This window comes from Blennius ocellaris (genome assembly GCF_963422515.1).
Source record: "Blennius ocellaris genome assembly, chromosome: 3".
Classification (NCBI taxonomy): Eukaryota; Metazoa; Chordata; class Actinopteri; order Blenniiformes; family Blenniidae; genus Blennius; species Blennius ocellaris.
This window is the reverse complement of record NC_137652.1, coordinates 2,024,264-2,040,725: the sequence shown is the minus strand read 5'-3', so window position 1 is coordinate 2,040,725 and position 16,462 is coordinate 2,024,264. Positions and strand designations below refer to the sequence as shown.

General features: G+C 43.8%; 1 protein-coding gene across 4 annotated transcripts in view; it reads right to left on the bottom strand.

The window, feature by feature from the left end:
- The window catches only part of LOC308128612 (phospholipid-transporting ATPase ABCA1-like), a 35,503-nt gene extending 31,309 nt beyond the window's left edge, over window positions 1-4,194 (bottom strand). For all 4 annotated transcript variants that reach the window (XM_080494236.1, XM_080494237.1, XM_080494238.1 and 1 more), the window contains exons 1-2: window positions 4,059-4,194; window positions 319-429 (exon numbers count right to left, since the gene is read on the bottom strand). In XM_080494236.1, the coding sequence (XP_080350362.1) occupies window positions 319-384 (66 nt within the window). In that variant the 5' untranslated portion in view covers window positions 385-429; window positions 4,059-4,194. The remainder of the gene's footprint in view (window positions 1-318; window positions 430-4,058) is intronic.
- Between the last annotated feature and the right edge of the window lie 12,268 nt (window positions 4,195-16,462).

The following is a 16,462-nucleotide window of genomic DNA, read 5'->3' as shown; positions in this document are numbered from 1 at the left end:
TGGGTTCAGGGTCTGACATGTGACACGTGTCACAGTCGCAGCTTGCGCTGACTCGGCCATTTGTAAAACGGACACTTTCCAGTCCCAGCAGACTGGAGGACAGGATATCGTCTCACAGACTCTTTATCGTGGTAATAGAAAGTTGCTGATTCGGTGAAATGGTGACGCGATGAAGCTTCGCTGGGACGTTGAACTGAACAACGTCCCGACGGTTGTCCACCAGACGAGACTGGATCACGCTGAAGGACCTGAAAGACTCGGTCTTTCGGGGACCAGAGAAGCTGGTTCAGGGAGGCGGGGGCTCCTGGTTGGACTCACCGTCTGTCTCCGTCGGTAGGTGAAGTTCTTCCACAGCAGTAAACCCAGTTGAGTGAAGACCGCCATGGTGCCGTCCTCCAGCCTCACTGAGCTCCTGTCCTCGCCGTGGACCTGAGAGGACAGGAAACACCACCAGATCAACAATGTCCTCCTGTGGGACGCCTCGTCCACAGCCGCCGTCTCAGACCCTTCGGAAACCACGTGGCTTTAATCAGATGTGGAAACTCTGACCGACGATGACGTGGAAAGTCGCGTTAAAGCAGAAGAGAAAGTCCTGAAATCAGCAAACCGCGACCGAGGACAGGAAGCTGTTTGACACGAGCAGCGGTCGAGTCACGATCGGGAACGAGACGAGAAAAAAAAACCACAGAACCAGAGGACGACGCTGAGACGTGCAGAGCTCCGGCGGAAACGACTCGTCATGACAAGTCCTTCACCTGTTGGACGAAACCCCGAGGAACCAGATCCAGCAGGACGCCAGCGACTGACTGAGACCAGCTCCAAACCTCCACCTCATGTGGGACTCAGCTGTCTAAAGGTCGGGGTGGGGGTGGGGGGGGGGGTGGGGGTGGGGGGGCAACGGTGGCATGATGATTCATCTGTTTTAAAAGTTACAGTCACCTGTGGCTCTGGTCAGACCTTCTCCTCGTCGTCTTGCACACGGTCCCTCTCGTCTGTTTGCTTTTCCCTTTTACAGAATCAAAAGTCGTGGGATTGCGAGCTGATTGGTTTACGGCGACATGTTCCGATCAGCGGTCAATGGAAGCGGCGTGCACTCTGATCCCTGGAGGCTCTTGGCCCCGGCGAGGCCCCGGCGCCAACGCTTCCGATTCCCCGGAGTCCGAAAATGTCAAAACGAGTCGAGGCCGACTTAGTTTTTATGCTTCTGTTGTTTTCTTCTTCTGCGGAATGAAGCCGATAAAACGAGGTAAAGTGAGGGACGGCAAGACTTTCACGACGAGGGCGGGGGAGGGGCTAGACAGCCTCCGTCACCCATCAGGTGCTGGACGGCGGAGAGGAAGTGAACCTCGTCTGGTTTTATACCAGTTCCTCTCAGGAGACGCTGAAGCAGCGTCTCCATTCTGTCTTTTTATGGTCCAATCAGCTCGTCCCTTCCTAACAAACTCACTAAACGTCCCCGCAGAAGCACGAATCTCCTGGAATGTATTAAATGTTGCAATAAAAACAACCAACATGGACTTTGGGATGAACAAACACCACATCGGCCCGTCAGCAAGACCTGACCGCCTGGTGCAGATGTTCTCCTTCTGAGTCACTCTGCTGAGCAGCAAACATCTGGGCGTCTCACTGGACGTCTCACTGGGTGTCTCACTGGGTGTCTCACTGAGTGTCTCACTGGGTGTCTCACTGGGTGTCTCACTGAGTGTCTCACTGGGTGTCTCACTGGGTGTCTCACTGAGTGTCTCACTGAGGGACGGCCTGACGCTGCTGGTGCAGCAGTGCTGGAGGACGAGGAGGACAATGGGGACGAAGAGGATGAGGGGGGCAAGGAGGACGGGGAGGACAAGGGGACAAGGGGGGCGGGGAAGACGAGGAGGACAAAGGAGGACTAGAGGGATGGGGAGGCCGAGGGGGACGAAGGAGGACGAGGGGGACGGGGAGGACAAGGAGAATGAGGAGTACGGGGAGGACGAGGAGGACATGGGGACACGGGGGATAAGGAAGACGAGGGGGGCGAGGAGGACACGAGGACAAGAGGACAAGGGCGATAAGGAGGACAAGGGGACGAGGAGGACAAGGAAAACAAAAAAGTAAACCTATATATTAACAGATTCCAACTAGCCTCACTGATTATTACTGATTATTACTGATTATTACTGATTATTACTGATTATTACTGATTATTACTGATTATTACTTATTATTATTTATTATTACTTATTATTATTTATAATTACTGATTATTACTGATTATTATTTATTATTACTTATTATTATTTATAATTACTGATTATTACTGATTATTATTTTTTATTATTTCCACCTTCGTTTTCATCATGAGACGACATTTTATCCTCACATCTGAATCATGTTCCTTTGTGAATGTTCTCATCTTAACGTTTGTCATCCATCAGAAAACACCATCACCTCCATCACCTCCTCCAACAACAACAACAACAACAACAACAAATAAAGAAATAAACAACCCGACTCTACTGACATTTTTAGTTAAATGTGCAAATAAGAGAAGAGGAGAGGAGATGAGAGGAGAGAAGAGGAGAGAAGAGAGGAGAGGAGAAGAGAAGAAAAGAGAAGAGAGGAGAGAGGAGGAGAGAAGAAAAGAGAGGAGAGAAGACGAGAGAAGAGAAGAGAGAAGAGAGGAGAGAAGAGCGTCTCTTCTGGCGACGTGCAGCACAAATGGTGCAGAGCGACAGCGCCTCTAGCGGCGACCAATAAAATCACATGTTTTCTGTCTCTCTCTCTCTATATAAATATATATATACTTGTTTACCATCAATCCTCGCTCACGTGTTTTCATCAAAGAGATATTTTCTCTTCTTTTTCACCTTTATCGTATCAATTGTTTCCTGAATTCACGAACGTCGAAATGATCAGAGAATCAAATAAAGAGCGAGTTTCTGAGGAAATGAATAAATTCGACATTTGGTTTTTCTTTTTTCTTTTTTTTTTTGATAAACGGGAGATTGTTTTTGCAGACATGACATCAGGGAGCGTGCCATTTTGTCGACGTCGTTATTCCAGCAGACATTCACTGATGGACGAACAACGAGGCAAAAGGTCCAATTAAAAGACAAGACAAGACAAGCAAAGAAAGAAAAGCACGAAGAGAAAAGACAATAGTAATAATTAAACAAAATATATATTTTTAAGTTGATTGTCGTGAATAAACACACTCCTGCCACAAAAGCCTTCATCGCAGACGCCATGTCTCGATGTATTGTCCGTTTCGGTGACTTTTGTGCGTCAGTTTCATTGTTCTGTTGCTCCGAGGTTACTGTCGGTCATCAGCTGCGCTGCTGGCCGCAAGGAGCGGCAAGTTCACAGAAACCACACCGCGCCGGAAGTAAACGAGCCTTCACAATTAAACTCCAAGTTGAAAGAAAATACGGTTGCATCTGCTGCCTGCCTAACCTTAATGGATGACTTGAAAAACATTTTATACGCAACTTAGAATAAATAACACAACAACATATATATATATAGGATTGTATTTTTGTTACGAAATCCCACGTTCACGGTCGGGATTTTAACAAAGTGTCGTTTTAACAAAAATATCTTAACAAAGAAAGCCGCAACAAGTAGACTTCAATTTTGAAAATCTTAACCGGAAGTGTCGTTTCACACTATGGCTCGCTTTACAGTAGCCACTGCAAAAACCCATCTGAAAGCCAAAAAAAGAAGCACGAATCTCCAGAAGCTTTTCTCATTTTACACAAACACCGACGATTCCTTTAACATGCAACGTTTATTCAGCATCATTTCACGAGCTTACTCAGATTCCCGTGAAAAAATTCACACGCAATTAACTCGCAATTGAAAAAGCAGCAAAAATATTGAAAAAGATTTGTTGTCTTTTTTTTTGTTAGTTTTTTTTTTTTTGCTCAGTGGAAGAAAATGCACATTAAACTGAAGATACACAGGAAGTGATTAGTTAATGTTGTTTTTTTTTCCTGTAACGTGTCTCTGTTGAACAAAGAAACTCTCGAAAACAACAACAAAAACAAAGAAAACAACTCGCAACAAAGCTTTGAACTCACCGATTTCTACTGAATATCCGCTGCTCCGCCTCTCATGAACGGACTCTCATTCCCCGGTTCGGTTACAAAAAAAAAAACGGTCCTCCGGTCATCCGGTCCTCCGGTTCTCTGACAAAACAGTGTTTTTTTCTCCTCCTGCGGGTTTTTATAGCGCCGCTCGCTGCGCAGCGCAGACGAGCAGCAGCAGAGGTAACTAACGGTCACCGTTTGTTGCTGCTCCATATAAGGCGAGCACGTGCGGAGGCAAAACATCTCTTAAAGGGCCAGCGACACCTTTTTTCAATTAACGATCGCCACATTCAATTAACGACTTGAGGGACGACGACGGTCGTTGGTTGTGTTCTATGGTGGTTGTGATGACGATTCTTCTTCTGTGGTGGATTCGTGGTGTAAACGCGCTTTTTGTGCGGCAGAATGAACTTTAACTTTCACAAGAGGACAAACTATGAGGAGGATTTTGTTAGTATTTGCTGCTTTGAAGGTGTTTTTTTGTACTGTTGTGGAAATAATATGATCAATTACAGTAGTAATAACAAAATTGAATAGCAATAGTAGTATTATAATAATAGTAATAGTAGTATATAAATACTAATGGGAACATAAGTGTAATTGTTGGTGCTTCATAAACTGTGCATATATATATATGTGTGTGTGTGTGTGTGTGTGTACAGCTAGAATATATGATGTGTATAGATAGTATTTATAATATATTTTGTATACTTGTATAAGTGAAATGTATTATTGTGTTTTTCACTTTATATATGAAGTTTAGTTCAGAGTCTAATGTTTTGCTCCATCTTGTATTTAGATTTTTTAACATTAACTTTTCTTCTCGACAGATTTTTTTAACAGGGTTTTAGGTAAAACAAGTGTTTAACTTCAGCCTGAAAACTTTCTGTTTGTAAAATTGTCAATCTTTGAAAGAAAATTTGAATTTGCTTGTTTTATTTTTTGTTTAACACTGAAACAAACGAAATCAAATAATTTAATAAACATTTTTTTTTTTTTTTAAAGACTGAAGCTCATCTGAAGCTCATCCTCGAAACTCAGACTGTAAAATTACTCGTCATTCTGTGTGACACACAAACAAGACTTCCATAACAGATTGTATTATAGACACACATTTTTTTTTTTTTGCTCTTCATTTGGTTTTTGGTTTTCTAAAATGTTTGGTTATTGAAAAATCTCCTTTTCGTCGTGTGCACAAGTTCTAAAAATAAAGACATTTTAGAAGAATATCTTTTCTTCTTCTTTATGTAGAATGTTATTTAAATAGTCCATCACGTAATGCATGAAGGACCACACAATGGTGACGCCGTTCTAACGTGGCAGAGGTGCTCACATAGTGCTCACATTGTGAAGTGATGAAGAGGAGGTTTCATTTCTGCTGGTATGAGAGCGCAGAAGCTGGTAGAGTTTACATTAAGACGTAAGGAGGAGGTTTATTGGCTTGTTCATCATAGTTATAGTCTTTTTTTAATGTCAGCTTCGATGAGAGAAAGACATTAAGGGCATTTCCTGCCACAGACCTGAGGTCAGCAGATTCACTCTTCCTCTTCATGAATTGAAAGCTTTTCTTTTCTTCTCTAAACTGTAAATACAACATGGCACTTAAATAAACTAAACTGAATTCAGATGGCCTTTTCTAACAGTAAAAAACAAGCCTCTGAAAACAGCCTGAACACCGGATCTTTATTAAAACTGACGTTTAATATAGAATGTATAAGTTATATCTGTATCTCGAAGAGTTCATGTTCTGTCTGGCTGAGCTTCAGCTCTTGTGTATAAATATTAATAAAAATACATGCTGTGCATTTCACCTGCGTTTATCTTGAGTCCAGTGTTGGTTTGTTCTGTATTATTATTATTATTATTATTATTATTATTATTATTATTATTATTAGTAGTAGTAGTAGTAGTAGTAGTAGTAGTCTTGTTGCTAATCAGACCCGACAGACTGTTGCATTTAAAACCGACATGAAGGAAGGGAAACTTGTGTAATTAGTAATCAGCAAACATGAAAAAATTTCAAATTAAAAGTCCCACAGTGCATATGATGAATTAGCAGCGTGATTTAAAAATCAGTTTCCCTTTAGAAGACCTCCTGAGTGTTGTAGTTTTCAGATATACATTAATGTTTCACAAGTAGAATTCTATAAAGCGACACAAACGTTAATGTTTCATGTAAACAGACCCACTTTTTATTTTTATGCACCTCCAGACGTAATTCCATTATTGTGAACTGGGAGAATTAAATAGGTCATATTTGTTACTAGCACCGTACAAGTATTTAAATAATACACAATTAGAATAGGATCAGGCTAATGCAGAATATGACTATAGATTTGTGGGTATTACTTTATGTTTGGAATTAATTGTTATGTAAACACACGGCTCAAAATCCCACGATTAAAACTGGAGCGCGTACAAAGGTGCTGGATTTAAATAGTGCCAACTGTACTTATCTTATTACCCCGTTTCCCCCTTCTGCTCTGAAGATTAACCGTTTGTGAGCCAGCAGTGGGTGAACAATGACGAACGGGTGTGACGGGGTGTGTCAGCCCTTCTTCCCTCTAATTACCTCAGTTTGACTGGTTGGTGCACGTCGGCCTCCCAAACAACCGGCGACACAAACGCAGGATGAAAGAGCAACTTTCAGCAAAATCCTGCGTCTGAACGTCGGGGAAAGTGGGTGAAAAGTCACAGTGTCCTGTTTTAATGAATAGAAGCAAAACTTCATCAAACCAAGGGGGACGTTGTTGAAAGCATTGCTCAATATGATATATAAGTAAACAATAGCTGCTAATAATGTACTTTACAATGTAGAGCAGACTAGTAATACCAGTTATGTTCCTTTATTCCATATTAATCTAAATGCAAATAAACACTGACCGTGAAGAACAAAGAGTTGCATCGTTGCTGATGGAAACTGAATTAGTCAGGACTTTCTGCTCTTCATAAATGTTTTCTGATTTTCACAGTAAAACGCTTGAACCAGTAGTGGTGTTTTGCTGGATGACCCTTTAGACAAACTCCCTCCATGGTCTGTCTTCCAGACGTGAGACACTTCATGGTGGGTGAAGAGAGGCTGATCAAACAAAGCCGGGCTTTAATGGACGAGGCAGTTCGTCGCTGCGTTAATGAATAGATGGACTGTCTGCGGTTCTGTCCTGCGGAGTAATAATAACACCCCGGCTCCGGGGTTCAGAACACTAGACTCCAAAGGGAATTCTGGGTTGGAAGCATGGAGGATTGTTTACATGTTTTAAGGCCAAAAAACAAACTTTCTTCTCCCCTGACTTCTCAAATTAAACCTCCGTCCACACGTCACCATGAACTCAACTCAACACGAGGCTGCAGTTCACCTGCCAGGCCTGTAGGGGCGCTGTGACTCACCAAACACACCAAAAACACAGAAGAAGACAAAGCACATAGAAGTTTAGAAGTAGATTCCTGCTCATAAACCTGTTTATAACTCTAGTTCTATACGTCTATGGCCCCGCTCCTCCTGCTGCTAGCTTCAGTAGCTTCTAGTTCTATAGGTCTATGGCCCCGCTCCTCCTGCTGCTAGCGTCAGTAGCTTCTAGTTCTATAGGTCTATGGCCCCGCTCCTCCTGCTGCTAGCGTCAGTAGCTTCTAGTTCTATTGGTCTATGGCCCCGCTCCTCCTGCTGCTAGCGTCAGTAGCTTCTAGTTCTATAGGTCTATGGCCCCGCTCCTCCTGCTGCTAGCGTCAGTAGCTTCTAGTTCTATAGGTCTATGGCCCCGCCCCTCCTGCTGCTAGCGTCAGTAGCTTCTAGTTCTATAGGTCTATGGCCCCGCCCCTCCTGCTGCTAGCGTCAGTAGCTTCTAGTTCTATAGGTCTATGGCCCCGCCCCTCCTGCTGCTAGCGTCAGTAGCTTCTAGTTCTATAGGTCTATGGCCCCGCCCCTCCTGCTGCTAGCGTCAGTAGCTTCTAGTTCTATAGGTCTATGGCCCCGCTCCTCCTGCTGATAGCGTCAGTAGCTTCTAGTTCTATAGGTCTATGGCCCCTCCCCTCCTGCTGCTAGCGTCAGTAGCTTCTAGTTCTATAGGTCTATGGCCCCGCTCCTCCTGCTGCTAGCGTCAGTAGCTTCTAGTTCTATAGGTCTATGGCCCCGCCCCTCCTGCTGCTAGCGTCAGTAGCTTCTAGTTCTATAGGTCTATGGCCCCGCCCCTCCTGCTGCTAGCGTCAGTAGCTTCTAGTTCTATAGGTCTATGGCCCCGCGCCTCCTGCTGCTAGCGTCAGTAGCTTCTAGTTCTATAGGTCTATGGCCCCGCTCCTCCTGCTGCTAGCGTCAGTAGCTTCTAGTTCTATAGGTCTATGGCCCCGCTCCTCCTGCTGCTACCGTCAGTAGCTTCTAGTTCTATAGGTCTATGGCCCCGCGCCTCCTGCTGCTACCGTCAGTAGCTTCTAGTTCTATAGGTCTATGGCCCCGCGCCTCCTGCTGCTACCGTCAGTAGCTTCTAGTTCTATAGGTCTATGGCCCTGCTCCTCCTGCTGCTAGCGTCAGTAGCTTTTAGTTCAGGTGTGGACGACAGGCCAGAAACATCTGGTTTAGGTGAACCAGGTTCCTGGTGTGGACGACAGACCAGAAACATCTGGTTCAGGTGAACCAGGTTCCAGGTGTGGACGACAGACCAGAAACATCTGGTTCAGGTGAACCAGGTTCCAGGTGTGGACGACAGACCAGAAACATCTGGTTCAGGTGAACCAGGTTCCAGGTGTGGACGACAGGCCAGAAACATCTGGTTCAGGTGAACAAGGTTCCAGGTGTGGACGACAGACCAGAAACATCTGGATCAGGTGAACAAGGTTCCAGGTGTGGACGACAGACCAGAAACATCTGGTTCAGGTGAACCAGGATCCTGGTGTGGACGACAGGCCATAAACATCTGGTTCAGGTGAACCAGGTTCTCGTGTGGACGACAGGCCAGAAACATCTGGTTCAGGTGAACTAGGTTCCAGGTGTGGACGACAGACCAGAAACATCTGGTTGAGGTGAACAAGGTTCCAGGTGTGGACGACAGGCCAGAAACATCTGGTTCAGGTGAACCAGGTTCCAGGTGTGGACGACAGACCAGAAACATCTGGTTCAGGTGAACCAGGTTCCAGGTGTGGACGACAGACCAGAAACATCTGGTTCAGGTGAACCAGGTTCCAGGTGTGGACGACAGGCCAGAAACATCTGGTCCATGCAAACATAATGAACATTGATCAAGCTGTGAAGAAGCGCTAATCAGTGGCATGAAGTGACTCGTCTGTTCTGTCAGTGAAACCGGAATCAGGCCACTGGGTCATGACGGTCTTGGAAGACGCTTCGCCAATTAGCCAGTGAAACTTCTTCCAGGAAGTTCGTCCAGTTGAGCAGATTGGATTTGCTCCGACGCGCCTCCTCCTGCCTGGACGGATCACAATCATGCATTAGACATGAGCGTGTGTTCATGTGCGCTGCAGTCTGCTCTGTGCCGAATGGCGGTCTGGTCCGGATCTGATCAAATGTTCTGCCGTCGGTCTGACCTCTGACCTCTGACCTCTGACCTCCCATCGAGTTCTTCAACCCAGAAGCTGAGAGACCCGGGAGCGGCGTTACGTTCAGAATTTTTGGTGTAAGAAATACATTTGTATTCATCCAAGGACACTGAAATGTTACAAATAATTCACTTACTGTAATAAGTTGTCAAAATGTTTTTAGTCTGACAGCAGACGGCGTTTTTTTTTTTTTTTTTTTTAACCCCACTGTGATTTTAAACTGTGTCTGTGTGTAAAACTACATTACTGTTCCTCATAGGTCACTGAGGTGTTACAAATAATTCACTTATTATAATAAGTCATGGAACTGGGAATCGTCCATCTGGGAAAATAACACTGTCGTCTAAATGGGAATCATCTAACTGGGAAATAAACACTGTCATCTAAATGGGAATCGTCTAACTGGGAATCGTCTATCTGGGAATCGTCTATCTGGGAATCATTTAACTGGGAATCGTCCATCTGGGAAAAAAACACTGTCGTCTAAATGAAAATCATCTAACTGGGTACGATCTATCTGGGAATCGTCTAACTGGGAATTGTCTATCTGGGAATCGTCCATCTGGGAAAAAAACACTGTTGTCTAACTGGGAATCGTCTGTCTGGGAAAAAAAATACTGTCATCTAACTGGGAATCATCTAACTGGGAATCGTCGATCTGGGAATCGTCGATCTGGGGATCGTCTATCTGGGAATCATCTTTCTGGGAATTATCTATCTGGGAATCATCTATCTGGGAATCATCTATCTGGGAATTGTCTATCTGGGAATCATCTAACTGGGAATCATCTATCTGGGAATTATCTATCTGGGAATCATCTATCTGGGAATCATCTATCTGGGAATTGTCTATATTGGAATCGTCTATCTGGGAAAAAATCACTGTCGTCTAACTGGGAATCGTCTATCTGGGAATCATCTATGTGGGAATCGTCTATGTGGGAATCATCTATCTGGGAATCGTTTATCTGGGAACCGTCTATGTGGGAATCGTCTATCTGGGAATCGTCTATCTGGGAATCGTCTACCTGGGAATCGTTTATCTGGGAACCGTCTATGTGGGAATCGTCTATCTGGGAATTGTCTATCTGGGACTCGTCTATCTGGGAACCGTCTATGTGGGAATCGTCTATGTGGGAATCATCTATCTGGGAATCGTCTATCTGGGAATCGTCTATCTGGGAATCGTCTACCTGGGAATCGTTTATCTGGGAACCGTCTATGTGGGAATCGTCTATCTGGGAATTGTCTATCTGGGACTCGTCTATCTGGGAACCGTCTATGTGGGAATCGTCTATCTGGGAATCGTCTATCTGGGACTCGTCTATCTGGGAACCGTCTATGTGGGAATCGTCTATCTGGGAATCGTCTATCTGGGACTCGTCTATCTGGGATGACACCAAACAGACAGATTGGTCAGTGAATCACTGGCGATGGAGAGACGTGAGAGAAAGAAACGACTCCAGCGTCCTGCAGTCGTCTCTCCTTGACGTCCACTTTGCTCTCCAGCAGTTTGGACTCGTTTGTCTTTATTGAACGACGACACTCAGTCCAGCTCCACTGTCTTGTAGAACCAAAGCTGCACTTTGAGAAAAGAGAGAAAATCCCCTGTAGTTGGATTTATATACCTGCAGCTGTCTCTACTTCTGTCCTTGCAGGAGGTCCAGTCATTCACAACTGGTGTATGAAGGTTGCGTACGGCGGCTGTCGGCTTCCATTATTCCCTCCGGCTGGAGGACAATGTTCTGTTATGGCTGCCGCAGCGGGGGTCAGTGAGACGTTCAAGGCCGTTGGGATCATTAGACGCTGACCTCCACATATGTTAAAATACATTTACATCTATTCTGGAAAATGTGGCTGCGAAGAAAAGACAAACATTTTTTTTTTTAAATGGCCTCAAGTCAGACTTATTTGTGCTTATTCATTTAATACATATAAACTATTTTCAAACATGGACTCACAACACAGAAATTAACTCACGGGTCATTTAATATCCTATTTTTTTTCTGTAAGCACTGATGTATTAGAAATATAACAACTTCAATAGGACAACTCATTCAGGGATGAGAATTCAGAATGTTTTAGAGAAAATAAATCCTGTACAATGTACTTTTATATATTATTTCTAATTTATATTTTATTTATGTTTCATATATCTAGTATACATCCATATATATTTAATATGGTATCATCTGGTATATGGTATCACGTTCCAGCTGCTAATGACTATCAGTCATATGTTAATCATGTTTATCATGTAACGTCACTGCTGTAGGAGCTCCGCAGCTCCTTAACATGTCGGAGGGCGGAGTTACGTGATGCACCTGAACGCATCGCTCAAAGCGGTCCGCTACAGGAGACACTACAATGTTGCTACAATGTCACAAAGATACTTTGAACTCCAATCCTTCCAATCAATAATGCTGAAGTATGCTGTAGTGTGACTGTATGAGCCCCGCAGCTCGTTAACGTGTCGGAAGGCGGGTTTCCGACACGTTAACGAGCACCTGAACGCATCACTTATGAAGGGACATTGTAACTTCACGGCTTGTTATTTTCAGAAATAAATTTCTGAAAACCGGATTTCTGAAGACGTATCGGAGCCGGTGCACGGCGCCCCCTGCTGAGTCTGTGGTTCTGCACAGCTGCCAACGTTTATGTGTCAAATACACTTAATATCTTGTGTTTTTTTGTGTCAAACATGCTTCATAATCATTCCAAATGTGTCAAATATATTTTTAAATCCAATCCTTCAGATCAATAATGCTGAAAGAAGTAGTGGTGGCGGAGTTGTCCGTTCATCTGTCACGGTTTGGTGTTGAGAGGATGAGGATGAGGTGAACAACCTGTGATCTCTTCCACACAAAACCTTCTTGTTCAACTGTGCTATTTCGGTTTTTGGGCCCAAGTCACGCAATTATTCACTCTTGGTGACAAAATACACACAGGGCTGTTGTGTGGTGACTTGATGCTTGACCTTTTTCCTCTTTTAAAAATAAAATAGAAAGAAAAAAAAAGCCCCTGCTTCCTCATTGGTACTGTGACCGACAGTAACCAGACACAACATCACAATATATTCAGAAATGAATGAAGATGCAGCGCAAAGCAGATTTCCAGTCGTACCGGTGTGCTGCAGGAACACACGGAGTACCTGCGGGTCGGAGAAGTGTGGGAGCAAACAGCAGCAGAAACACAGGAGGAGGAAAGTGAAAAGAGGAGGAGGAGGAGGAGGTGGAGGAGGAGGATGGAAGGGAAGGTTTGTCCGATAGTAACCTCGCCACTGAACGGAGGAGGAGGATGGGAGGCTTGTCCGATAGTAACCCCGGCACAGAAAACCAGGGAGAAAAGCACACAGAGAGGGGGCGGTGTGCAGATTACCTATATTTAACAGCGCTTAGTTACCAAAGTGTCACGTCGTGTGTAATCGACAGGCACAAACACAGAATGTTCCTCAAGTGCAACTGTTCGCCATTGAGAAGACGCTCCGGGGGGAAAACGCCACCAACAATATTCTTCATTATGTCACAAACAGAATGTGTTACAGAGATCCTGCACACTTCCAACCGAAAGCATTCGTGCCAACGTGCGTTCATATCGTTTATGTTTGGGTTCGAGTCGCTCCTGCGCTTTGCTTAGTCGGCACGCACGTGGCCTTCAGGGAACGTCGGAAAACTTTCAGTCACAGATCTCAAAAATAGTCTCGATGAGAAAATATCACACAATCGAGGTTTAATTGAAGAGAATAAATAATGTAGCAGTGAAATCTGACTTTTGCCGTCACTTCGATGTCAAACTAAAACCAGCGAAGCACAAATGCGCAACAATCGTGTGTGCTCGGAGTTTTTCCCACGGTCCCTGAACGCACCACACTTTGACCGATAGTTACCTCGCGCTGCGGCCTGAAGAGAAGAAGTGGGTGAAAGGGGAATGACGTCACCGGCGGACCGAGGACGGCTGAGGAGAAGAATGCAGCCCGAGGTGAAGCTGGAAGGTTTACCGGGAAGAAATATTTACCCGTCGACCTGTTGTTGCGTCCGCGCAGCGCAGTTTATTTCATCTTTTATAGTTTTATTCAGCGAATCGTAAAAAAAAAGAAAGAAAGAAAAGCGTGTTTCGGAAATGTCACGTCACCACAATATGTTAGAGGCGCACATGAAAACATTAGAATAAAAGGGAAACGATCACTCTTCTCATATAATGAATTCAAAACAGTGAGAGGTTTGAAGATCAGGTTTTTTTAATTGAGTTTTTTTCCCCCTGATAATTTTAGCACATTAAAGAGCATTAAAATAAATGACAATTTCAAAGCAAATCATGAATTTACAAGACAAAGACAATGAAAACAACAGAAAAAAAAACTAAACAAAGGGGAACGGAACGCTGTTGAACACCCATCATTAAACGGAAAAGCTATAAATCTAATACAAAGATAATTGAAGAGAAACACTGATCCACCATAAGCAAAGTAAATTGCATAACAATGCACGTCGACACAGTCTCTCTGCAGGAGCAAAGAAAAGCCTCCAATGTTTGTAAATTTTTACAAGACATTCTCTCTCTTGTTTTTGTTTTAGACGCACAGATATTTAGATGTTCGGCCTATTTTCTGTGGTAGATTACAATGAAACAGGCCACAGTGGTTTGGACGGTTCACAGTGATTGAATAATTAGCTGTTGAGGATCAAGTTGATTAGATCAACAATATAGTCGCTAACCTGCATTAATCACTCAAATGCAATGTAAATGTAATTTAATTTGCTGTGATGAGCTTACAGGAGCTGTGGGACACGTTGGTCCTCAGAAAAGAACCCAGCTTTGTTTGCAGGAAGACATGAACTGAACATCCTCTTTGATGTTTTCATGGTAAACCAAGACAATGACCTCATGTTGACACTGAGAACACGAAGCAGGCCAACGGAGAGAGAACATCATCATACGACCATGAACTGCTGTAAGACACTGATCCTTTTAATAAGTCGTGATGCTCCAGGTGATTACTTATTAATGTTAAATGATCAATCATATAAAAAAGTGTTTTTGTTCATATATTGCTCTGCAGCAGTTTGTTCTGTTCTAATTTCATTATTCACACACACATTCAGGCGTGTGGCTCGATGTACACGGCGTGTTATTGTGTAAGCGTGTGAGCAATATTTCACATTGAGTAATGATTTCCCATGCAGCCCTAACGAAGTTCTTTGTCTTTCCTATAATTGACCTACATGGTGGCAGCGGCTGAATCGGGCCATTGTCGCTTCAGATGCTCTTCTTCGAACTGGTTCTAACCCGAAATACTTTGTACTGCGTTCTGTGTCCCGTTCTACTTTGACGAGCGACAAAAACAATCTGTCCTGTGAGAAGATGAAAACAAACAAACCAGAATATGAATAAGGTTTGTCGGACGCAGTACATTTTGTCACTGATCTGCAAGACGTCCTGATTTTGTGAAGCTCGTAATGTTAAAAAAAAAAAAAGAAGAGGTGATTCCCTTCATGTTTATTGTGTATTTTTTGCATTTAAAATGATTTTAAGACAAAATCTGATAAATATATTGCAGGAACTATAAACTCTGATCGTCCATATTTGTTCCTCTCTGTCCTCTGAGAAAGAGAACCGGAGAAAGGACGCGATGCAACATATCGTGACGCGACGTATCGTGACACAATGTGATGTGACGCAACGTATTGTGACATATTGTACCGTGACGTATCGTGACACAACATATCGTGACGCCACGTATCGCGACGCAATGTGACATGACAGAACATATCGTGACGCGACGTATCGGGACGTGACGTGACATGACACAACATATCGTGACGTGACGTATCGTGACACAATGTGACATGACAGAACATATCGTGACACGATGCATCGTGATGCGACGTATCGTGAGGCGACGTATCGTGACGCGACGTATCGTGACGCGACGTATCGTGACGCGACGTATCGTGACGCGACGTATCGTGACGCAACATGTCATGATACAACATATCATGATGCGACGTGACGTGACACAGTGTGATGCGACGCAACGTATCGTGACATATTGTATCGTGATACGTCATGTATCGTGATACGTCACGTATCGTGATATTGTACCGTGATATTGTACCGTGATATTGTACCGTGACGTATTGTGGCATGAAGCAACGTACCATGACGTATCGCGGCGCGACGCGACGTGACGTGATGCTACGTGACGCGACACAACATCACGTGACACGATGTGACGCAACGCAAAACAAAACAATGTAACATGACGCGATGCAATGTAACGTAACTGTTACATTGCATCTCATATTTCTAACATACAACAAATTATGAACTAGTTTCTGGTTATTTGTGTGTGTGTGTGTGTGTGTGTGTGTGTGTGTGTGTGTGTGTGTGTGTGTGTGTGCTCCAGTTTGCTGACTCGCCATCTGCTTTCCTCTGTTCATCATAATAGTCCATTCATTTCAAACAGCTGGTGGCCACACTGACCTCTCTCTCTTCTCTCTCTTCTCTCTCTTCTCTCTCTTCTTTCTCCTCTTTCTCTTCTTTCTCTTCTCTCTATTCTCTGGAAACAGTTAAATATTACTGCATCTTCATGAAATACAAGTTTCTCTGCAGTCACATTCCACAGCGTCTCTATCGAACACAAAAAGCATCAAATTTGTCATATTTTTGGAAACTGATAGGCGATTTGCACGTGTTTCGATGAACAGAAGAATGCTGACCTAAACAAAAATGTGTTTTTTTGTTTCTGCGCCAATATAATTCTGTCCTCCTGGATTAATGTTTGTTTTTGTCTCACGTTCACTCAGGGAACAAACCGTCTGCCATTTTAGGAATCGCTGCTCTGTTGCTGAAGA